A 22,684-nucleotide genomic window follows, 5' to 3' on the forward strand; every position below is an offset into this window, starting at 1 on the left:
CTTAAACCTAAACCTCAGTCACTCAATGAGCACGAACTTCTACCATCACTCATTGAGTCGTAAATCATCCAAAATGCGTTGTCTCCGTCTTCCTCAATATTACTTCGATATCTAGTTAGTTAGGCATACCTGTATACTTTCTTCGTTGACAACATCTACTTCTCTAAGATGGACACTGTCCAAAACAACTCTCAATCTCCTCACCCGTGCGAGCCCTTTGCGATCACTCCTATCAAATGAATTTAGTAAAAAGGGGACCGGGTTCTGGATGACTTGTTGGAGATAGGAGTATTCGCGGACGAATACCCATTGGACGTACCAATAGAGGCCACTAGAAAATGACACAAGTTTGGACCCAGTTACACGGTATAAGCGTCATTGAAGAAGAGCCTTGGAGCTATATTGGCCACCCGCAGGACGCCACCAAAAACCTCATATTCGTGTTACACAGCGAAGGGATAGGTCTTGGCCCATTCTTTATTTTGTAATTGAGTGCCATTTTTTCTAGATAATTTTTGCATACGCAGGCACAATGCTAGAGAATGCTCTTGATAGGATTAGGTAGCTCGGCCATGGAGGTACTGGGGCTATTTCTCAAGGGAAATTGCCACAGCCGAAGCATTCCAGCTATTTGTACTTTTCATCATGATAGATGAAAGATGTATATCCTGGAGCGACAGGTGACGCCGGAAGAGCCGGACAGGCCCGATCATCGGCGGTATCCAATGAAGTAAAATCTGCGAATCTGATTAGATGCCGATCTGATTAGATCCAGCATTTGGGATGCCCCTTTTTTTATTTCTGAATCCGGCTGGTTGACGCAAGCCAAAGGTGTCTACCACGGGAATGAGGGAATAAAAATTGATTCGCATAATGACACTTTTATTGACTTTAAAATTTGAGTCACCTCTTTTCCTTGGTTGGGCTTTCCTCGCATATGGTTTTTTGTCCTGCATTCAAATTAGTTGCCACCACGTTACCATTTGGGCATGTTGGGCTGTGAGTTGTACTGCGTAGATCTATGTACATTAATTTAATTTGTCTTTTATTTTATTTTGTTTTATTCTATTTTTTTTATTTTTTTATTTTATTTATTTACTTTATTTATTTATTTATTTTATTTATTTATTTATTTTTTTTTTTGAGGGGGGTTAGGGAAGGGGGGCACTTCCATGTAGAGGTATGCCAAGGAATCCGTCTGAAACTGTTAAGGGGTGAAGTTGTTATCGATCGATCAGATTAGATAAAATCAATAAAAAGGTTCCTTGTGTGACGAGTACATACAAGTACTACGTATATCCAAATCTCCCAAACCCAGAAGGTGGGTGCTGACGGGTGAAAAAAAAAGCCCATCATGAACCAATTTGGAAACTTCATGAGTCTATAATTCGTCGTTTCTAGGCCAGAATTGGGTCCTTGAACGGGGCTAGTCGATCAAGTAATAACATTATTATCTAGTGTGGCTGTTGGGACTGGGCGATTAATTTTGTGAGGCTGTGAAACATAAATTAGTCCGGATGGGTCGATCATTGGCGCATAAGGGATGGGTTTGAGAATGGACAAACTTGGGGAAAAAGAGAGAAGATGGTGGAAGGAGAAGCAGACGACGAGTTGAAGCTGCGATCGGGTCCTTTTTCCTCGGCTCGAGTAAAAGTGACGACCCGCGGGCCGTGATTGGTGACGAGACTGCAGGTGATTCTTCGACAGAGTTATCAGATGAGAATTTCCGAACCGAGAAATCTCCCACGCCCAGACCCCCATCTTGCTTATTGGCAACAACCATATAACTTTATTCCATAATAAAAACCCCACGGCAGGTCTTGTTACATTTGTCCGATTCCATTGCATAATGGGTATTATGTTGAACTGTAATGGATCGCCACTGTTATCATTACTGTGCAGTAAGCATCGAATCCTTTTGTTATGATGATGCGCATACCACTTGACTAGGACCTCCACAACCGAGTTTTATTCTTTCTTTGCTTGAATTTTTGTATCCCTGTACTCCGTACCGTCCCGACTCGCCTTTTCTAACTAGAAGAATGCCTACTTGAGGATGATACCCTCGGCAGCTTTAGGAACCACACCATTACCAATGGGCTCGCCCCACTGGTCTGGACAAGATGCCCAATAGTCGGTTCGTGCCGTGCTTCTGCATCAGAAAATTCACACTGCCTGAAAACCCACTTGAAGTGGTCGATCATTTCCCACATTGCTGGGCGGAAAAACGAAATGACAGAAAAAAATGAAGAAAAAATTTATCAATCTATCGGATATCCACTGAGAGAGACTAACCAGAGGCCGCCCCTCTTCGCTCCCCTGCCAAGTGGAGAAGATCATGCCCCTCGTAAGTTCGTAACCTCTGGCTCTCCCATCTGTTTCGCTCTTTGGCTACTCCGCTTTTTGTAGAGCAAAATCTCTTGGTCTCCCGCTGTTGTCCATGGCGTCAATCAATGGTTAGTCCCAGTCTTGCATCTGGACGCCGCAACCGGAGCCGTTCTAATGCTAAACTCCCCTCGCCTCTAGCGTATCCATTGAGGGCATGGGTATGTGTCATGGTTTCCTAGCTAAATTCTTTTTTCTCCCTTCTTCTTGGTTTCTCCTTCTCTGTTCCTTCCTTGACCCTTCCTGTTTGTTTTCTGGTGTCACTTGTACGCGGTGTCTGTCCACTGTTCTCGAGCATCGTCTTTCCCCCGGGGGATGCTTATTGGGGGTGTTTGTCTGAGTGAACCATTTCACTCTCCCACTATTGCTGGTTGCTCAATTGTGGGGAGTTTTGAGTTCTAGCTGGGGAGATCAAGTGCACTCTGCATTGAATCTTTCACTTGATTTGTCGTTTGACTGCCTGAGTGCTCCTCGGCTACGAAATTCTAGGACCGCACTGCCAACATCTCTCGGAAATAACACGAGACAAGCTGTTGCCCATCTCATTGAATGTGCGCTGGGCACGAGAGGGATTGATAGGATCTTGTATATCCTAATACCCCGCAGCAAAGGCTGTCGCCGTTCCACTTCTCTATTTCTCACTTGCGGGGTTTCCTAAACACCTATCACCATGTCACAGACCGAGAATGTCGAAAATGGACAAAAGAGTCCTAATGATACCAGCAATGGCTTTGTATGTTGCTGTCCTGGTTGTTTTGACTATGTTTTGCAGGGTAGCCTTGTGAGAAATCTGGCGGTTGCTGATATAGCTTTTGTACCAGATGCAAGCCGTAAAAAAATACACACCGACCAAGGAGGACCTTAGGAAGTGCTTTGCATACATTCACCTGCTCTTTTCGCTCGACTACACCATAGCAGATGTGTTCCTTATAATCTGTGGTACAATATTTGCTATTGCCGGTGGAGTTCCTTTCCCATTGCTCGGCATTGTCTTTGGTGATTTGATCAACGACCTCAACACAGTTACTTGTTCGGCTTCAACGGACGCCACAACCGAGCTTTCGGACAGTGTGACCAAGAAGGTGCTGTATGTGATATACATCACTATCGCGAATTTTTGTTTCATCTACATTCACACGTCATGCTGGTGCACAGTGAGCGAACGACTCGCGCGCCGTTATCGTAGGAGGTATTTCGAGAGTATAATCAAGCAGGAGGCAAACTTCATTGAGACTCTTCCCTCTGGTGACATCATCTCGCGCCTGGTCAGCGATGTTGAGGTCATCCAGTCAGGAACCTCGGAGAAGGTAGGTCTGGTTATCACGACTATCTCATACTTCGTGGCTGCCTATATCGTGGCGTTCATCAAAGTGCCAAAAATCGCGGGAATGCTCATCTCGGTGGTTCCTTGCTTCATGGTCATGTCATTGCTTGGGGGCCACTATATCAAGAAGTTTGCCGGCCGTATAACTGAAAACATAGGCTCAGCGACATCCATCGCCTCATCCAGCTTGTCGCACTTGACATTAGTCCATGCGTTCAATGCAAACGATCGCCTGGAGATGCGATTCGCTTCGTATCTCTCAGCGTCTCACATGGACGCCTTGAAGAAAGCCTGCACACATGCTGCGCAGCTTGGTTTCCTTTACTTCGTTGCTTACTCCGCCAACGCCCTGGCTTTCTGGGAAGGTGCCCAGATGATCGCTCACTCCGTGGCCAATGAAAACTCAGGCGTATCTGTGGGCGCTGTGTACACAGTAATTTTCGTCCTCATCGATGCTTCTTTTATTCTGAGTCAGGTCGCCCCCTTTATCCATGTTTTTGCTTCCGCAGCTGGTGCTTCGGAAAGACTTCTGGCGGTCATCAACCGGAAGTCTGCTATTGATGGAACGTCGGACGAGGGCGATAAGTCGGCGCCTTTCGGTGAGGAGGATATCGAGTTTCATGATGTCCACTTCACGTACCCATCACGTCCGGATGTTCCCGTACTGCAGGGCATGAGCTTCGTCATCCCACCCAAGAAGCATACAGCCATTGTTGGACCCTCCGGTGGTGGAAAATCGACGGTTGTCTCTCTTTTGGAGAGGTTTTATGATCCGAAATCCGGGTATGTGGCCATTGGTGGGACTAAATTCCAAGATATCAATGTCCGCTACTTGCGTGGAAATATCGGTTTCGTTCAGCAAGAACCATCTTTACTGGACCGTTCGATCCTTGAGAACATTGCATACGGTCTTGTTTCTTCGGCACATGCTAGGCATCAGGAACTGGCACCTTTTATCATGGATGCGAGCCTACCGGAACTCGCGGAGAAGATTAGGGGCGGAGTGACCGAAAAAGATGCCCTGTCTGCTTGCGACAGTCGCGTAGTCGAGATCGTCGATCTCGTAAAAAAGGCCGCTGCTACATCCAACGCGTTGAACTTTATTGAAGGCCTGCCTCACGGACTCTCAACCAGTGTCGGGACGGCGGGTAATCAGCTGAGTGGAGGTCAGAAACAACGGATTGCACTGGCTCGCGCTTTGGTGCGAGAGCCGACACTGCTGATTCTGGACGAAGCGACGGCCGCGCTTGATTCCACCAGTGAGCAATTGATACAGGCGGCGTTGGCTAAAGTATCCGAACATGTCACCACTGTGTCCATTGCACACCGGCTAGCGACTGCCAAGGACGCTCATAAGATTGTGGTGGTCCAGAGTGGCCGGGTTACCGAGGAAGGTTCCCACTCGGCACTTGTCGCGCATGGTGGCGTCTATGCGGAGATGGTGCGTCTTCAGAATCTCGGAAAGCTGAGTGCCGAAGATGCTGTGATTTCGGAAGATGCAATCAGCGATGCACCCCGCGGAAATTACTCCACTTCAGGAAGCGTTCAGGCCGTTGACGAGAAGGAGGGTGGTCTTGTTGGTACAGGCGGATCAGACGTTACGGAGGACACAGTTGTAGCTGAGACGCCGCCTGGGTCCAAAGATGGCAGTGAAAAAGACAAGAAAAAGAAGCGATCTGGGTGGTTTACTACCAAGTACACTTTCTCTCTCATGCGACCGAACTTGCCATTGATCTTAATCGGACTGGTCATGTCTTGCATTATCGGTGGTTCATACTCCGCCGAAGCAATCGTTTTCGGTCATACCGTAGGAAGTCTGAACCCTTGCAATGGTGCGGATGCTATCAGCCACAGCGGTAACCTTTACGGTTTGCTTTTCTTCATCCTTGCCCTCGTCGAACTCACCGCCAATGTGGTCGGTGGCGCTGTTTTCGGCTGGGCAGCCGATAAGATTTTATATCGCATCCGGGTACTTTCCCTGCGGTCTCTCCTAGGCCAGACGATGCAATGGCACGGTATGGATGATCGATCACCGGGAACACTAATCACATATATCACTGGTGACGCCTCTGCTCTCAGTGGAATCACCGGCTCGACAATCGGTCTTCTCTTGGCCACCGCGGTGAACCTGGTGGCTGGTCTGGTGATCTCCTTTGCAATCGCTTGGAAAATCACGATCGTTTTGTTCCCTACTATTCCCGTGCTTTTGGTTGCCGGTATGATGAAGCTTCGGGTTCAGGCCAAGTTCGCCGAACGGCACCAAAAGGCTTTCGCTAAAGCCACGGCGATTACTGTGGAAGCCGTTGATAATATTCGTGCGGTGTCTGCATTCTCCTTGGAAAAGCAATCGTACGAAGTGTTTGGCCGGGCATTAATACAGCCTTACCGGAACACCATGAAAGCAATCGTCCACGGTAATGTTTGGCTGGCATTAGCGTTCAGTATTAGTAACCTGGTCTATGCGCTCGCATACTGGTGGGGTTCAAAGCAGATCGCCGCCGGCCTCTATTCCCAGACCCAGTTCTTCATTGTTCTACCGGCCTTGTTATTTAGCACCCAGTCTTGTGGCCAGATGTTTGCGTTGGCACCGGACATTTCCAAGGCTCGAGTTGCATCATCCAACATCGTCGAGCTGCTCACTACTCGGTCCGCAGAGGAGGAGCTCACCCCCGGATCATCTTACAACTTCAAGGCCTCCAGCAGCCTCCTAGAGGAGAAGGCAGCAATGCAGGATGTTGAAGCTGTGGACTCTCCCCGTGGTCCACGCAAGCGGACGTCTGACAGTGCTATCGGGGCTCAACTTCGGGGGGTTCATTTCACCTATCCGAATCGACCCGAACGGCCTATCTTGAGGGGGCTCGATATCAACATCAGGCCGGGACAGTTTTGTGCATTGGTTGGGCCTAGTGGGTCTGGAAAGTCCACAACCTTCTCCATGTTGGAGCGATTCTACCGGCCTACATCTGGATCAGTTATCATTGACGGCGTGGATGTCACGCGTCAGTTGGGGACGGAATTCCGTGACGATATCGCTTTGGTGCCTCAAGAGAACGTGCTTTTCGAAGGTACAGTGGCCTTCAACATCGGGCTCGGAGCTTGCCCCGGACATGAACCAACCCAGGAGGAGATCGAACAGGCCTGCCGCATGGCCAACATTCACGACGTGATCATGGGGTTGCCCGAAGGATACCAGACCATGTGCAGCCAAGATGGCAAGCAATTTTCTGGTGGCCAGCGTCAACGGCTCTCTATTGCACGTGCATTGGTGCGGAAGCCACGCATGTTGCTGTTGGATGAGTCGACAAGTGCACTGGATGTTGAATCTGAGAAGCGGATTCAGGAAGCACTGGCTACACTGGCCGGACGGACCACGATCGTCGCAATTGCTCACCGGCTCAACACGATTCATCGGGCCGACCAGATTTTCTTGATTGAAGAGGGTCGTTGTGTGGAGCAGGGCACGCATCAGGAGTTGATCCAGCGGAGTGAGACATACCGAACGAGTGTGATCCACCAGTCGTTGGAGACGTGAGGTTGCCCCCAACGTTGAGCGATAAACCGAGAAAATACAAACATCAAAATAACTATTTTTGGCATCCAATTTCAAATGAAGGCATTTGCGCCATGAAAGGCGGGCAAAATGTTCACAGCTTTCTTCGCATTTGTACAATGCATTCTGGGTTGGATCCTCGGAACGGCCATTTGTCTAGTACTTTAATAATACCATTGCGTGTCTTGGCGTTAAGGATTGATAGAATAGGGTATACATAGCTATAGAAATCAGCATTCTAATTGTCTGAGAGAATTGCATTTGATCTATTGATTTCTTTGTCATGGTTCATTCAGAGAAGAAAGAGAAGGAGAGAGTATGTAGGGTATGGGGAAGGGTGTGACTTTTCTTGGGGCTTGAACGCGAGAATCCAGACCGTCTTTCCTCTCTCACTTCCCGTTTCCACTTCCCTGTTCATTTCCACGCTTTTCCCCCATTGGGGTTGCCTGTTTTCCCTTTCATTTCCTTTCTTCCTCTGTTTTACTCTTCATCATTAATATCTAATGACCTAATTGACACATTGAAATCGGACTTCCCCCTGTTCCTGAGTGTTGCGCCAACAGCTGAGTTTGCTTCCGAGGGGTTCGTTTTTCCGCGTCCTGTCGCCGAAGTTTATCTGAAACAGTCGCTCACCGTTAAGTGTGTTTCATTTTCCTCTCTCTCACTTTTCTTGGTTTCGCAATCACCACAGTTGATTTCCTTCCGTTCCTTTCTCCCCCTGTTGTTTCCTTGTCTGAGTTCTGGTCTGGTTTGGTGTATATTTTCTTTCTTGTCCCATTGGGATAGCTCAGATTTCCATCACTGAGATCTACAGCGTTCTTCTGCATGGGTAGTCCAGCCCTGTCCAGTCCCCCCTCTTCTCCCCTACCCCTGGTCCTGCGATCTGGGGTACTTCTTCCTCAACACCACTTTTGAGCACCCACCCCTCAGCTGCGTCCGCGATGGACCTTGTCGATCTTGTCCTGATACTGACGTCGTCTCCTTTGCTTACCATAGGCTCGAGAGCTTTTTATTACATTCTCTAGCGGAAATTGCCATCCACTCAACACCCCGTCGTGTTTTATTTCCTCCCACCGACAACTGTTACCTACCGCCCTCCCCTCGCTAGAGTTCCAGTATTTTCCCATCCTGCGTCGTTACGGTCAACATCTTTGCTCTCGCCTGATATCTTGATTCTCTTTGCTATCGGATGCAAAACCTGGTCTTAATACCTCACCCCTGTGTCGTCAAAGCGTTTATTTGCAACACCGCGGGCGCGCCTCGAGCGTCGTCGATATTGGCATTTTTCGTACCTTGGTGAATTTGTCGCAGTCCATACTATACTTCCTTCACCCTTTATCGGGCGTCACATAGCGGAACAGGATGGAGTCTCCTGCAGTGTACCCAGAGTCTCCTATGGAACAGGACGACACGCCATTTCCCTGCAAGGGCTGTGGAGAGGTATGCGAGCCCAGTCGGCATTGAGATACGTGGCATATACTAATTTTGGTGCCTTTTACTAGATTTTGGAAGAGGGAAAGGCATTCGAGCTGGGTAGGTTCGCACTCGGAGTGGCCATATCGTATCGGAAGCTGACAGCTAGCAGCGGGCAATCGGTGGCACATTGAATGTTTTTGCTGCAGCACCTGTGGCACGCTCCTCGACTCGGACGCCCACCTCCTCCTACTCGGTGACGGCTCGCTGATTTGTAGCAATTGCACGTACAGCTGCAGTTCTTGCGGAAACAAAATTGAAGACCTAGCCATCTTGACCGGAGAACAAGCATTTTGCGCGCAGTGCTTCCGATGCCGAAACTGTAAACGGAAAATCGAAAATCTGCGCTATGCACGGACGTCACAGGGTATCTTTTGCATGGACTGTCATGAGTCTTTAATGCAACGCCGCAGAAAGCGAAACCGTGCAGCTGCGCCTTCGAAGAAGCCAGCGCCCGGTGTGAAACTTGACAAATCGCTGCCTTCGCTACCCCCAGAGGAAGCCGACCACACACGATTCACAGACGACCTAGTACCGGATGCTTATACAGAACCAGTCCCAGAGGGGTCGTCGCGAGGTGTAACGCCTGCGCTGGACGCGGGGAGGATGCAGGGCTCCTCTGGTACTCGTACTACTGCTGATCAAGGTAAGATTCACTCTAAAAGGTTGAAGACACTTACTGACCGGGATCTGTCTTAGACAACTTAATTCTTCCTTCGAGCACATATCGTAGTAACCGTCACTCAATGGTACAACGCGAACCCGAAACAGATGGCGGAGAATTCCTTATTCCCCTGGCATTTGATCCTTCTGAAGAACAGCGGTCGCCTCAGCATTCTAAATCTCCCGGTTCTTTGCATCGGTCCCCTAGGGAGGGAACGGAGTCGGTGCCCTCGGGTAGCTCGTCACCACATATAGCGTACCAAGAGAAGGGCCGTGAACGTGTTGATGTTGACACCGCCCGCTGGCGGCAAGATGATACCAGCGCCTACTCTCGTCCAACAACTAGTGAGGACTCCAGAGCGCCGCCCGAACTGCCAAGACGTGCGAGGTCGGGCTCTCTTCAGAGTTCTCGGTCAGATTTGCCCCCGGGTCATAAGGAGACCAGCACGTTTTCCAACTCGAGTCCTGAGAGTACAAGGTCGGCAGCTACTCCTCACCGGGACACATCAGCGCTAGATAGCTCTGTAGCTCAACCCATTCGGCCATCACATGAGCTTCGTCGCTTGCACGAGAATAGCGGGTCCTTGGACTCTGCGCGGTCGTTCCTGTCCTCTGGTAGCATGCAACACCCTCCTAAACGCGGAGATTCGTTGGAAAGCAAGCTGCACCTTACCAGAAAAGAGCCCGGCATGCCCCCTCGCCCACAATCTATTGCCCCGGGTGAGCCGTGGCTCGACCGAACCAAGGCTTCGCCTAAACTAGGTGAATCCCCTCGGATTTCACGCCATAATACCAACTCGGAGCAGTCGAAGCCCCCGCGCCCGAACTCAATCAACACCTTCCATCAGTCCGACTTACAGCGCCAGGTAGACCGTGCGGGGTCTCCATCGGTCTTACGGTATAGTGGTGCGGGCGACTTTTCTATGGATGAGGATATGGCCCGACTTATGTCATCTGATGACCCTCTGTCGGCACAGAATAGCGAGTCGTTCCTGCGTCGTGTTTCAAACTCAGTGCGTCATGGTCGCAGCTTCAGTGATAAAGGTTCTCATTTGTCCAAGGATACCAAATGGCCCAAGTCGCCGGTCAATGGGACCACTCCGTTCCAAGACCTTGGAAGTCCCACCACCGTCTCCCCAGAGAGCGCCGGACCTGAAGAAGTGGCATGGTTGCGGAGTGAACTGCGCAAGGAGCGCCAGCGAGTCCTTGAGCGGGACCATAAAATTGTTGAAATGGAGGCTATGTTGAACGCCACTGCGGACGTGAAGCAAGCCAACACGGAGCTTAATGAGAAGCGCTCTACCATGGTTGTGCTGGACGCTCGCAAGGAGATTGTCATGCGTGAACTTTCGGTGTTGACCGACCATCTCGAAGCTGAGAAGCGCGGCGGTGGTGGCACTCTAGACCTTGGTAAGCTCACGAATCAAGTACTGCGGGATTTTGTCGAGTCCATCCAGAAATTGAAGGACTCCTTCACACCTCAGATCGAGGAACTGGTTCAGAAACGCAACGAGACTGCCGAAGAACTCGCAAACTTCAACCGTATGAAGGACAAGAGCTTCCAGGAGTTCGAGCAGCTGTCCTCGAAGAATGCTCAGCTGGCTGAATTGAACAATCAGCTGGTGCACCAAATCCAGGAGCTCTATAAAGCTAATTCTTCAGAGAGCAACCGCGGCGCAAATGGTCTCGGTATTTATTCACATGGAAAGGAGAAGTCATTGTCTTCCATTGATGCACTTAAGGCTGGCAGTAATGACTTGGCCACATCGATGTCGACAGCTAATATGTCTGAAGAGGCAGAGCCAGCCACCATTGTTCCCGGGCCCCAAGTTGTCAGCATTCGGAAGGGACAACCTCGCAAGTTCAACTGGAAGAAGGGAGGTCAAAACGTTGCCAAGGGTGTCACCAAGGGCCTCAATCGTGCATTTGGTACAAGTGAGAGCGAAGCTACCCCTGGTCTGCCACGGTCCCAGACGCAGGACCCTAGCCGCCAAGGATTTGGATTCTTTGGAAACCAGCGAAATAAGCAGGCTGGTACAAGGATGCCAACGACTGACAGTGTTCCAGCCTTGGCCGAAGTTGGCTCGGCAGGTATGTATCATCGACTCTTCTGTCCGAGTCGCGTTAACTGATGAATTTTAGGTCTCTTTGGTACCGACTTGGAGCAGCGCATGGAGCACGAAAAGAGCATCATTCCCGCTATTATCACTCGTTGCATTCAAGAGGTCGAATTACGAGGTTTGTCCTTAATCGCTGGCTTTTTAATTGCGCAAACTAACAGTCGTTTTAGGCATGGACATGGAAGGCATCTACCGCAAGTCAGGTGCTAGCTCGGCGATTCAGACTATTCGAGATGGGTTTGAGCGACAGCCACAGGACTATGATATCTCGGATCCTGACCTCGATATTCATGCGGTGACATCGGCCTTAAAGCAATACTTCCGAAAGTTACCCAACCCATTGATCACATTTGATGTGTACGAGAAGATTATTGAAACTGGCGAAATCCCTTCGCAGCCTGAGCGGATCGAGACCCTGCAGAAATGTCTTCTGGAACTCCCCAGAGTCCACCGCGATGTTCTTGAATTCCTCATGTTCCATTTGAAGCGTGTGGTTGAGCGAGAGAAGGAGAATTTGATGACCAGCCAGAACATTGCAGTTGTTTTTGCTCCAACTATCATGAGACCGCAAAGTTTGGCACGTGAGATGACGGATGTGCAAAAGAAGAATGATGTGTTGAAGTTTTTGGTGGAAAATTGTCAAGAGGTATTCATGGGTCTGCAATGATAGAATATCCCCCCTCCTTGCAAGTCCATTCAAAGCTTGGTCTGGCATCAGGCTTCGAGGCTTTTCATTTTTGTTTTCCTTTCTTCCATTTTTGGACAATGTTCCTCAATTTCTCTACCACTAGAATACCCCAAGACTCATCAGCTCGACCTTTGTACATATATGGCGATTTCTGTCACCCCTCCCTGAGCCCCTCATGATCAGCGCCTCACGCTCAATACCCTTCTTGTGTTTGCAGTATGCCTATGTAATTCTCTATTTCTTTTTACTCCATTCCGCAGGTTCGAAGTTAGTCCTTAGTTGCTGCCGGGGATGTTTTATGTGTGGATGTGTGAAATGCCCGGCGTTTGCAGCGCCTGGGTCGACGTCAGACTTTTGTGTATTGCGGCTTCTACCTTGTGTGCGTGATGTGTTAGTCTAGCGTCTAGCAATGGGATAGGTATTATCATCCCGGCACTGTCTGGCGGATACCTCTTTTATGTTTGATTATGCCTAAGTGTTTTACATAACTGCTAAAACTACGGACCACCCATCCTCACCAATTCAAAACGTCTCATCCTCTATGCGCTGGACCCTTTGGATGATGCTGGGACTCTGCTCGTTTGCAATATCATCTGTTGTGTCATTTGCCCCGGCGGTAAATAACAAATCCTCGACAATTCGTCTGGATGCTTCTTTTGCTGTAGATTATCAGTCAACCTGTGCGATTACACCGGGCTAAGCGGACGAACCTGGAGTCTTCATTAACCTGCTCTGGGGAATATGGAACTGCATTGTTTTCGGCGGACTCGGCCCCAGATCCTCATCCTCGTCATTGTCGAAGTCATCGTCGCTGTCCCACACTGGTCGGTTTGTGCCACCGCTCTTTACTGGCGTCAATACACTAATCCCGGGCTTTGGCGTAACACGCAGATGACTACTCGTACGTCGCTTCCGGTTGGTACCGGGGGTTTTGACAGGCGAGGAGAAAATTTCCGCATGGAGCTGGGGTGCTTCGGGTTCAGGGCTGGAGATCGGCGAGTCATCATAGGCATATTTGGATGCGGAGGGTTTCGGCGTTATAGTGAATTTAGAGCGCCCTGCTCCATGATCCTTTCCGAGCGGAGTGGCCTGAACTCGATACGTCTTGTCCTGGAGACGATGCAAGACCGGATCAGCGGGGCTCTTGCCCACAGAAAACTTTTCATGTGACACTGGAGGAACGAATGGCGAGGATGACATTAGCTCGTCGCGCGGGTTAAACGAATATCCCTGTGGGCGGAAAGGCCTTCCGGGGGTAGTGGGGAGATCATCATCTTCGCCTTCAAAGGGCGCGTCGCTCTCGTCGATTTCCCTCTTCAGAGCCTCGTACGGTGATGGTCGGGCGATGGACGACGTCACAGTCGTATCGTTATCATCTGGTCGGTCGAAAACGGGCGGCCGGGGTGTGCTATGAGAGGACAGGCTCAGCGATGTCAGCTCCAGGTCGTCCGGGCGGTGGTTGATATCTAGATGGTCGGAGGAGGGTGTTTCGTATGTGCCAGTATCGGTAAGGTTGCTCGGTGTGGCGTCGGCAGTTGAGTCGCCTTCTGTTACACTTTGTTCTTGCAATGTGTCTTCGTTGGGTCGTTCCTCATAGCCTGAGAGGGAGACATTTGCGCTCGCCTCGAAGAATTGTTTCCAGAATTTGGCGCCTTCCCAAACATCGTGGGAGTGTTCTGCGTATTTCTCGACAAGGGGGAGGATACTAGTTGTAACGATTCGATGGGCCTGGCTGAAATTGTGATCGATTTCTGGAAAAGCATTGGTTAATGATCTTCGTTGAACTCGGTCTTATCGTTGTTTACCTTGTAGGGTCAGGGTGATAGATTGTTCAAGCTTTTCCAATTCCTCAGTTAGCGTCAAGGGACGCTGGGACGTGGACGATGGCCGAGACATGTTCGCTGTCAATGAGCTCTTACATGTATAGCAACAGCAGTGGTGGTGGTAAACAGATGCTCAATCAAGCACAATGTTGATGTCCGACACGGAGGGGAAAAACAACGGAATGCCCAAAGCGGATGGTAGGGTTTCCGGATAAGGGCTGTGTTGACGTCACGTGGCGGGCCGCGGGGTGCCGCGCATCTGATGACGCTCACATCGCCTTCCTTTTACTTGGCTGCCTGGCATGGTCAGTTAGAGGAGGGAAGCGACACAATTTGACCACGGGAGGTCAAGATGCCAACACCGGTTGCAAAAGGTAGGTTCGCCTCTCTTTTCTCTTTATCTATATCCTACGAGCTCGTTGGCCGGCTCAGCCGGGCGGTGTGCTTATCAGTAGATGGTTGATATCGGTCTCCGTGGTGAGAACTGGATAGCTAACACTCCCTCGCGTTGGTAGGAATAATTATCACTGTTTCAGCCCTTGTTGCTGCGGGCATTGCAGTTTATGAATCGCCTCAGTTTCGAGAATGGGTCAACACTTCGCGACGCAAGATTGCCGTCGCATTGCATAATCTCGGCGATGAGATCCACCCTCGAACGTCTGCCTCACCTACGAGGCAAGATATATCTATGACTGAAGAGCTGGGTCCGGAAGCTGAAGAGCGTAGGCGGATAGCAAGGGAAGAGCTCCAACGACGACGTTCTGTGCTCGAGGAACACCGAAAAAGAAGGGAAAGTGCCCCGGCAGGATCGTTCGATGCGCTTGTTGATGATAATGGCTGTTTGCTTCGGACTGACAGCCCAGAACCTCCTCGAGGACTGGGTAAGGGTAGCTCTACCGCCGTAGAGATGACAGCATCCCAGGCTATCCAGCGCGGTAAACATAATGCTTCTCCGACTCCTATGGCCGAAACGCAGACTACTGGCACAGCTCTTACGAGGCAGAACCTGCAAGTGGCGATACCAGCAGCTGCAGGTGCGGCTGCAGCTTCTGCGACACTTATTGACTACACACCTACTTCCGAGACATCAGGTATGGACTTCTCATCGTCTACACTGAATCCTACCGAGGAGGTCGAGCGACCCCTTTCACGGTCGTCGAGTCATACCGAGGGTTATTCAGAAATACTTTTTGCTCATCCGGGTCCTTCGCCGAATGAGATTGGCCGCGATATGAGATCACCGTTCTCCGATCTGTCGGATTTGGATTCTACTGGCGCCGAACACCACGAGCGACCGTCTACGCCGTCAACGGCTGGTAGCTTCAGTCAGATTTATGAATCCGCTGCGGACGAATGGTCAGATGGCACGTTGAGTGACCATGGACGGTCGACGCAAGGAGTCGCCACCCCAGCCAGCTGGTCGGAGGTGGGCAGCGTAGTCAGCAACGAGGATTTGCACAATCGCTTGTAGGCATGTGGGAAAATTTCTATAGAATAATTCCGATATTGGACAGGCTTGCTTGGAGGATGGCGCGGTATGGACGGGACGGGTGTCTCGGAGTTCTTTCGATTTTTGCTGATTATGCTGCAATTTCACATGGCTTTGTAGAATTTAAATTTAGTCCAAGCTTCCATACATCGCTTTAGTTTAGTTGCAGACTAAAAACCAATCCAAGGAGCTTGGCGATTATTAATGATTTAATGGTCGGATTAATCTTAGTCTGGTTAAGGGTTAGTTAATATGGGGAAAGCAGAACGAGCCTCGGCTCTTCCTCGGTTGCTGGTGGAAAAGGTCGCCTTCGCTCTCCTCCTTTCCTCTATATCACCGCTCTTCGTCCCTCTGCAATTCCTCTACTTTCTCTCACCAGAGTTAACAATAACTTGGTAAGTGATGTCGTGTAATTCCAATCCCCTCTCGCAAGTGCAGCAGCCTAGACCACCGTCCTTCCCCGCAGAGGTACATATCACTGCTACCGCTGCTACATAATGAGCTGGCTGTCCCGTGTTCTTTCTATTACTGCTTCTGTGTCGAGCTTCAAACCGTGGAACTGCTAACGCGGTCTGGATAGATACATAACATACACCATGGCCACAGATCGCTTGAATTCCATTCTCAGCCACCTCAAGGGAGGAAACACTGGCCTTTCCGCCATGTAGGTTGCCGTCCGCATCACGCGGGGGAAGTATACTGACTGACTTGCGCAGCACCCAGAAAAACCCAGACGATGTAGTCATTACACTTGCTCTGCGTACTCCTTTGGCTAAGGCCGGCAAGGGTGGATTCAAGGACACAGAGTTGGACTATATAGTCTACTCCTTGTTGAAGGAGGTTGTAGACAAGTCCAAGATCGACCCTGCTTTGGTTGAGGATGTCTGCTTGGGTAATGTACGTTTTCCTACCTCGGCCAAAGAGAGGATTCATGCTGACAATGCAAAGGTCAATGACGGCAAGGCCCCCTACCTCCTCCGTGCCGCCTCCCTTGCGGCCGGTATCCCCAACACATCCGGCGCATCGTCCGTCAACCGGTTCTGCTCCTCCGGCCTCAAGGCTGTTCAGGACATTGCCAACCAGATCACATTGGGTCAGATCGATGTCGGTATCGCCCTTGGTGCCGAGTTGATGTCTGCTGGCGGTGAGCCGGTCCGTCCTTTCAGCGAGGAGGTCCTGAAGAACCAGGAGTCTGCCGACTGCCTGCAGCCCATGGGCCAGACATCCGAGAACGTCGGATCGGACTTCAACATCAGCCGTGAGGTTCAGGACAAGTATGCCGCCGAGTCGTACCGCCGCGCGGAAGAGGCCCAGAAGGCTGGTTGGTTCGATGATGAGATCGTCCCCATCACCACCAAGGTGAAGGACCCCAAGACCGGTGAGGTCAAGCAGGTTACTTTGACCAAGGATGAGGGTATCCGGTATGGAACGACGGCCGAGTCTCTCGGCAAGATCCGACCGGCTTTCCCCAAGTTCGGCAACCGGAGCACTGGTGGCAACTCCAGCCAAGTGACTGACGGCGGTGAGTTCCTTCACGATCGATACTATACTTAGATGCTAATATGATGAAGCTGCCGCGATCCTCCTCATGCGTCGCTCCAAGGCCATCGAACTTAACCAGCCTATCCTGGCTAAGTTCTGTGGTGCCACTGTTGCTGGCGTTCCTCCTCGCATCATGGGTATCGGCCCTACCGCTGCTATCCCCAAGTTGCTCTCCCAGTTCAAGTTGAGCAAGGACGATATCGATATCTTCGAGATCAACGAGGCCTTCGCCTCCATGGCTGTCTACTGTTTGCAGAACCTCGGCTTGGACCATGCCAAGGTCAACCCCCGCGGCGGTGCCATCGCACTCGGCCATCCCCTGGGCGCCACAGGTGCTCGCCAGATCTGCACAGTTCTTAGCGAGGCAAGACGGACTAAGAAGAAGGTGCTGGTCACGAGTATGTGCATTGGTACCGGACAGGGCATGGCTGGATTGTTCGTCAACGAACAGGTGTAAACAAGTCATATACCAACTATCCTGTATCTGACGCAAGTTTAGTATATAAAACAAATATAGGAAATAGCTTTAATGCAGTCATGTCTTCATTATCATTACTTCATATACAAAAATATTAGGAATAGATGCACACAAATTCAACCCAAGCCACATCAATTACCACCCTCTCTACTCTCATCGTCTCTCTTCTTCCTCATCCTCTCCTCCGCAGCTCTCGCCAACATTTCTCTCCTTCCCTCAGCACCTTGCGCCCCAGCCCTCATCCCTACCCCATCCTCCCTCAACCCACCCAGCACAAACTCGCCCCCAGTCCACCCACACTCATCCACAATCTCCATATCCTTCTCCGCCTCCCAATCCTCCGGCACATAGAAGTCCTGCCCAGTCAGTCTATTTCCTCCATGCTTCCAATCTGCCCTCTCCACCTCCTTCTCAATCTGCGCCGTCAGGTCCCAAAACGCGCGATCATGGTCACTATGCACACAATGCGCCAGCTCATGACACAACGTCTTCCGTATAGTCCGATAATCGCGATACCCATCGTACGCATCCGTGCGCAGCCGCAACTCAATCACCTCGCCCTTATTTCGATTCAACCCTAGTGTCCGCGATTCCATCGTCGTATGCTCCGCAGGATTCATCTCCGTCAACACCGGCACTGAGAACTTATGCTTGGCCATCGCAGCCTTGATCCCGGGATCGTCGCGCAGCCGCTTCAAGAACTCCAGCGACCGTTCCGGACGAGGCAAGTACGATAACGGCAGGAGTCGGTGGAACGTGTACGAGCTGCTTGAATCCGAGAGCGTATGCACACCACCACTACCGGCCGTCCGGGCTGGTTTATGTTTCGCGGCTGCAGCGAATGCCGAGGCGCGCGCTGAGGCGCGGCGTGCGGTTTCCTCGGATTGCGCGTGCAGGGCCTCGATGGCTTTTGTCGGGGTGCCGAGGAGGGTGATTTTGAATTTTGGGGAGCTGAGCGGCAGGACTGTTGTTAGGGGGGTGGGTGGGAATGGGGCCTTTTGCATGCCGGGTTTTGGGGATATAAGGAGCTTTTGCGTTTCTGGGGGGATGTGGAGTGTTGTGGCTATTGTGTTGGAAAGGTCTTCGAGCGTCGAGGTGGAGGGGAGGGTGAGGGTGTGCGGTTTGCTTTGGTGGTGGATTGTTAGCGTGAGGTCGTCTGTGTCTGCCATTTTGTGTTGGCTGGATGCTGATATGTCCTCTGTCTGGTCGGTAGGGTACTGATCGTGACGTGTGTAGAGGGGATTGTTGGGCTTATCGGCGCATTGCTTTATATGGAAATGGTGAGTATATATAGTTACGAGTTATACAGGCTCTGTGTCAGCAATGCTGGGATTATTAATTCCGCAGATTCTTATCGAAGCCTGCCAGTTTGGGACTAGTGCAGATCTTCGGGGCGGAGCTGGTCCGCTATACCAGAAAAGGTAATCCGAGGCAAAGACCTCGCCCTGAGGTGCCAGCCCCTTCTACAGGTGATATCTCATTTCTGACATGATATGTCTCTCTCTGTAGTGCGGTGAGACAATTAGTCTCTCACTGTGCGGTCTCATAGGTGACGATTTGAGACACAATGCTCTTGCGCCGCGGGAAGGAATGTGTTAATGACTAGCTGAAGTATTGGAAGGGACTTTCTTTCTCTAGACATAGACCACTCTTGCGACTACTGGAGCGGGGATCCCACTGAGGCCTTAGAAGTAGCAAGCAAAGTAAAATGTCCAGCGTCTACTACAGAAAGCCTAGATATCAGCGGACTAACATGTTCTCGAAATCGGATGCGGATAGGGAGATGTAGCCATCGCAGCAGCTCACACGACCGGGTGTCGAGTAACAGCCCTGACTCTATCCGATAATCAGAATAGAGTTGCGGGAAAACGGGTCAAAGAAGGAACGTGTTCAAATTCGTCTTCAGGATTATCGATCCGCAACTGGACCTGAAAGTAATGAAGGGTACTACGATCATGTAATCTCGATTGGAATGTTCGAGCACGCCAGCGCAGAATATCTACACGAGTATTTTCGTACCATCTGCTCTCTGCTTCATCCTAGAAATGGCATTATGGTCATTGATGGGATTCCCATGACGAACAAGGTTAGTCGTCTGTTTCGGAGTCGGGTTTCCTGGTGCTAACGCACTACCTCAGACACGCTGGTCCAAATACAGTGTACCGACCTTTATCGGCCGATATATCTTCCTTGGGGGTTACCTCCCAACCCTCCATGCTCTCCTGGATGCGGTACACAATGGATCGAATGGCAAGTTAGAAGTTGCCTAAGTTATGAACATTGGACCGCATTATGGCAAGACGCTCTGTGCTTGGAGAGACAACTTCCTCCGGAACTTGGGGATTATCGAGGCGGCGTTCCGGGCTGCACAACCTGATGCGTCCGATCAAAACGTCGAGGCATTCCGTAAGAAATGGTTGTATGATTTCATCTACTGTGAGGCGGGATTCCGCTTGAGGCTGTTGGGTAATTACATTATTGTTGCGACGAAGACACCGAGTTGGGATTTGAGCACGATGTGAGTCTGGGGGATATGTTGCAATAGCATTAGGAAGATTACTTGAACTGGCGATCGAACAAACGGGTTGCTGTGCTGGTCGTTGGAGTCAGAGTCAAGGAGAAAAAACATAGAGAAGAGGCTTTGTGAAGGAGGACGAGGGGAGGGTTTATACTCCAAGGGCCGGGAGCCTGGGTGCCTCGGGCAGTACATACCAGATAGCCTGGATTTTCGAGTTAGCACCTCATACCAGGTTGGAGAGTATCTCTTTTGCGATCTTACTACCCGACTAGAGCGTGCGATTGTCTCGTTCCCTCCTCCCCGACTGAGTGAATATGCTACTAGATACTAGATACTAAATACATGAACAGTATTATTCCAAAATGGCCATTATATGTCGCTCAAGATTCATAAGCACAGTGTTTCGCCTACTATGTGCACTAAATTTCTTGAGGGTATGCTATTTACACTCTCAAGGAACTACAACATGCATTAGACGTCATATATCGAGATTAAACGTACTGTAGATGTAAAGGCACGGCGTCTGCTCGAGCGTGAATGTCATGTCTATATGCGCATAATCTCTATGTACTCGATACTCTATAGTAAATGTAAACAGGATTATCTCAAGATCACTGACCCTGTACTCCTAAACCGAACATTCGAACACTGTTATTCCACGCCGCCTGTGAGATCTCCTCCAGTGAAATACCTTTCAAGCCTGCCACAACCAGAGCAACACGTTCAATCGTACAGCTTTCATTTCTCGTCTTGACCATTTGTCCCAGAATAAATTTGTTGTGCTTGCGAGATGGAGGTAGCGGCTTTGCATTGGCGAGAAATGGGGCAATTTTCTCGTCATTGTTTTGAATCTCACACCACGGAGCATCGGTCTCAAGCTGCAGTTTGTCCAAGGGAATGTGCCGGACCATCTCCAGTTGTTTTTCAGTACGGAAACAAACACCATTGACACTGATGTCAAAGCCCAGCTCAACCAACTGCAACATCTCCTCTTTCGACCCAGCGAAAGAATGCACCAACCCGCCGCGCGGCAACTTGGACAGGTAAGGTCGGATGATCGAAATGAAATCGGCACACGACTCGCGCACATGCAGGAAAAGAGGTAATTGAAATTCGATGGCCAGTTCCAGCTGGTCGCGGAAAGCACGCTGCTGGGTCGCTTTGTCGGCGCGGTCCAAATATTCATAATCAAGTCCAATTTCTCCGAAGGCTACCAGTGGCGACGGATTCTCGGCTCGAAGGGTTTCTCCAAGCTTGCGAAGGTTTCCAAGATACTCGCTTCCATCATTTTCAACGTATATCTCGGCCGCATGGTACGGATGCACCCCTAATGTCATAGTGCACATGTCCGGAAATTCTTTCACAACTTTCAAGTTCTCATGAGCTCCTGGAAGGGTCATGGTAGTGAGCATGATCTTGTCGCAGCCATACTCTTTGGCACGTTTAAGGACTTCTGCGAAGTCTGATTCATGGTACTGTTTGCCTCGATAGATGCCCTGAAATTGGTCTGCGGTGTATGTAACGGCGACCTGTTCGGTGGTAAGCAGTACTCAGGCGTTTGGTGATTCTTATTGAAGCTCACATCTGCAAAGCGCAATGACGAAGTTGATGCTGACTGGGCCATTTTATACTTGATCAAGAGTCTGGAATAGGTTTCCTGCGTTGCTGAATTCAAAACCCTCGCCTGGCAACAGAACGCTTTCCGTTGGTAAACCGCTAAAATTGTTGCCCGGGGTGTTGAACTATGATGGCCTTTACAATAGATCGTGCGCGACCACAGGTGACGCATCAATTGATACGGTTAAATGACACCAAGAGAATTGCCGGAAGTTATATAAGAGATAAAAATGACTAGCGCCCTAATTCGGACTGTAGAGGCCATATATACTGCTCCTTTTCAGCGGCTAGATGATTTTTTCCGACTCGGGTACGTGTACCCGAGTTCGACCCACGCGGCATGGAAGTGACAGCAAAATGGTAGAAACATGTACTCTTGAGCATCCGCTCGCATGATGGTAGAACTGTAGTGGGTATAGACGGTATTACAGTATATGAGCGAAAAACCATGTAAGAGCTATTCACCAACTCATTTCTCTTGCCGCTCAAGCTAGGACAAGAGCGGATTTCCAGGTTAAATGGCTGAGAAGTTGTCACTGGTGTTTGAAAAATCTTATGAAGCATTTAGCACTGATCAGTGATAGATATGTATGAGCAATGGCCAAATTGGGGGGAAATTTAATCCAAGATGTGTTCACAAGTCAAGTTGTAGTGCCGGCGGAGAAGGAGAGACTTCAGATGGAATTCCTCTTCCAGCCATTTCTAAAACGTTCTATAGCTGTATGTCTTCGAAGCTAGACATCTAAACCGCTTTTGATAACCGTTTGAGCGCCTTCATTACGACGGAAAGCAAAGGCCAGCTCCAAGTAGCTCCCTAGCGTTGTAGGCGTCGGACGCCATCTTTCTCGTTGAGCCGGTCATTTTGGTTAGGGCATGATGAACAATGGTTAAATCTGCAAATGATGCATGTCTTGAGTGCGAACGCTTGCATTCACTCGGGGAAATTGATGAAAGAAGGTGATCGCTTGATCGCTCGAGTCTGAATGTTGCGGATAGAGGATCTCGGGTACAGTT

At 50.1% G+C, this 22,684-nt stretch overlaps 9 protein-coding genes across 9 annotated transcripts; 6 read left to right on the forward strand and 3 right to left on the reverse strand.

Annotated features, from left to right (window-relative positions):
• Window positions 1–1,831: 1,831 nt before the first annotated feature.
• On the forward strand, window positions 1,832–2,732 carry BDV37DRAFT_51498 (uncharacterized protein). The gene is made up of 2 exons (XM_032090805.1): window positions 1,832–1,901; window positions 2,056–2,732. Exons 1-2 carry the CDS (start codon window positions 1,872–1,874, stop codon window positions 2,407–2,409), a joined length of 384 nt encoding a protein of 127 aa, XP_031943937.1. The 5' UTR covers window positions 1,832–1,871; the 3' UTR covers window positions 2,410–2,732.
• BDV37DRAFT_51499 (ABC transporter ATP-binding protein) lies at window positions 2,733–7,556 on the forward strand. The gene is made up of 2 exons (XM_032090806.1): window positions 2,733–3,118; window positions 3,207–7,556. The coding sequence occupies exons 1-2, from the start codon at window positions 3,056–3,058 to the stop codon at window positions 7,239–7,241; spliced, it is 4,098 nt and encodes a 1,365-aa protein (XP_031943938.1). The 5' UTR covers window positions 2,733–3,055; the 3' UTR covers window positions 7,242–7,556.
• A 938-nt stretch (window positions 7,557–8,494) lies between these two features.
• On the forward strand, window positions 8,495–12,280 carry BDV37DRAFT_51457 (putative Rho GTPase activator Rga). The gene is made up of 6 exons (XM_032090802.1): window positions 8,495–8,699; window positions 8,762–8,792; window positions 8,845–9,378; window positions 9,432–11,486; window positions 11,538–11,633; window positions 11,686–12,280. Exons 1-6 carry the CDS (start codon window positions 8,622–8,624, stop codon window positions 12,180–12,182), a joined length of 3,291 nt encoding a protein of 1,096 aa, XP_031943939.1. The 5' UTR covers window positions 8,495–8,621; the 3' UTR covers window positions 12,183–12,280.
• A 384-nt stretch (window positions 12,281–12,664) lies between these two features.
• On the reverse strand, window positions 12,665–14,406 carry BDV37DRAFT_51469 (DASH complex subunit ASK1). The gene is made up of 3 exons (XM_032090804.1): window positions 14,009–14,406; window positions 12,914–13,954; window positions 12,665–12,862 (listed from the first exon to the last, which is right to left on the reverse strand). Exons 1-3 carry the CDS (start codon window positions 14,097–14,099, stop codon window positions 12,726–12,728), a joined length of 1,269 nt encoding a protein of 422 aa, XP_031943940.1. The 5' UTR covers window positions 14,100–14,406; the 3' UTR covers window positions 12,665–12,725.
• On the forward strand, window positions 13,892–15,832 carry BDV37DRAFT_51529 (uncharacterized protein). The gene is made up of 2 exons (XM_032090807.1): window positions 13,892–14,400; window positions 14,542–15,832. Exons 1-2 carry the CDS (start codon window positions 14,379–14,381, stop codon window positions 15,495–15,497), a joined length of 978 nt encoding a protein of 325 aa, XP_031943941.1. The 5' UTR covers window positions 13,892–14,378; the 3' UTR covers window positions 15,498–15,832.
• Window positions 15,833–16,111: 279 nt separating this feature from the next.
• Window positions 16,112–17,514, forward strand: kat1 (putative 3-ketoacyl-CoA ketothiolase (Kat1); the record flags this gene model as incomplete). The annotated part of the gene is made up of 4 exons (XM_032084405.1): window positions 16,112–16,179; window positions 16,232–16,412; window positions 16,464–17,037; window positions 17,087–17,514. The coding sequence occupies 4 exons, from the start codon at window positions 16,112–16,114 to the stop codon at window positions 17,512–17,514; spliced, it is 1,251 nt and encodes a 416-aa protein (XP_031943942.1).
• Window positions 17,515–17,605: 91 nt separating this feature from the next.
• Window positions 17,606–18,799, reverse strand: BDV37DRAFT_51464 (putative zinc metalloproteinase). The gene has a single exon (XM_032090803.1). The coding sequence runs from the start codon at window positions 18,702–18,704 to the stop codon at window positions 17,667–17,669; it is 1,038 nt and encodes a 345-aa protein (XP_031943943.1). The 5' UTR covers window positions 18,705–18,799; the 3' UTR covers window positions 17,606–17,666.
• Window positions 18,800–19,588: 789 nt separating this feature from the next.
• BDV37DRAFT_280585 (uncharacterized protein) lies at window positions 19,589–20,057 on the forward strand (the record flags this gene model as incomplete). Its single annotated transcript, XM_032086607.1, has 3 exons — window positions 19,589–19,621; window positions 19,674–19,766; window positions 19,836–20,057. 3 exons carry the CDS (start codon window positions 19,589–19,591, stop codon window positions 20,055–20,057), a joined length of 348 nt encoding a protein of 115 aa, XP_031943944.1.
• Window positions 20,058–20,446: 389 nt separating this feature from the next.
• BDV37DRAFT_291782 (TatD family hydrolase) lies at window positions 20,447–21,945 on the reverse strand. The gene is made up of 2 exons (XM_032089023.1): window positions 21,636–21,945; window positions 20,447–21,582 (listed from the first exon to the last, which is right to left on the reverse strand). The coding sequence occupies exons 1-2, from the start codon at window positions 21,840–21,842 to the stop codon at window positions 20,665–20,667; spliced, it is 1,125 nt and encodes a 374-aa protein (XP_031943945.1). The 5' UTR covers window positions 21,843–21,945; the 3' UTR covers window positions 20,447–20,664.
• Between the last annotated feature and the right edge of the window lie 739 nt (window positions 21,946–22,684).

The sequence above is a fragment of the Aspergillus pseudonomiae genome, assembly GCF_009193645.1.
Source record: "Aspergillus pseudonomiae strain CBS 119388 unplaced genomic scaffold BDV37scaffold_15, whole genome shotgun sequence".
Classification (NCBI taxonomy): Eukaryota; Fungi; Ascomycota; class Eurotiomycetes; order Eurotiales; family Aspergillaceae; genus Aspergillus; species Aspergillus pseudonomiae.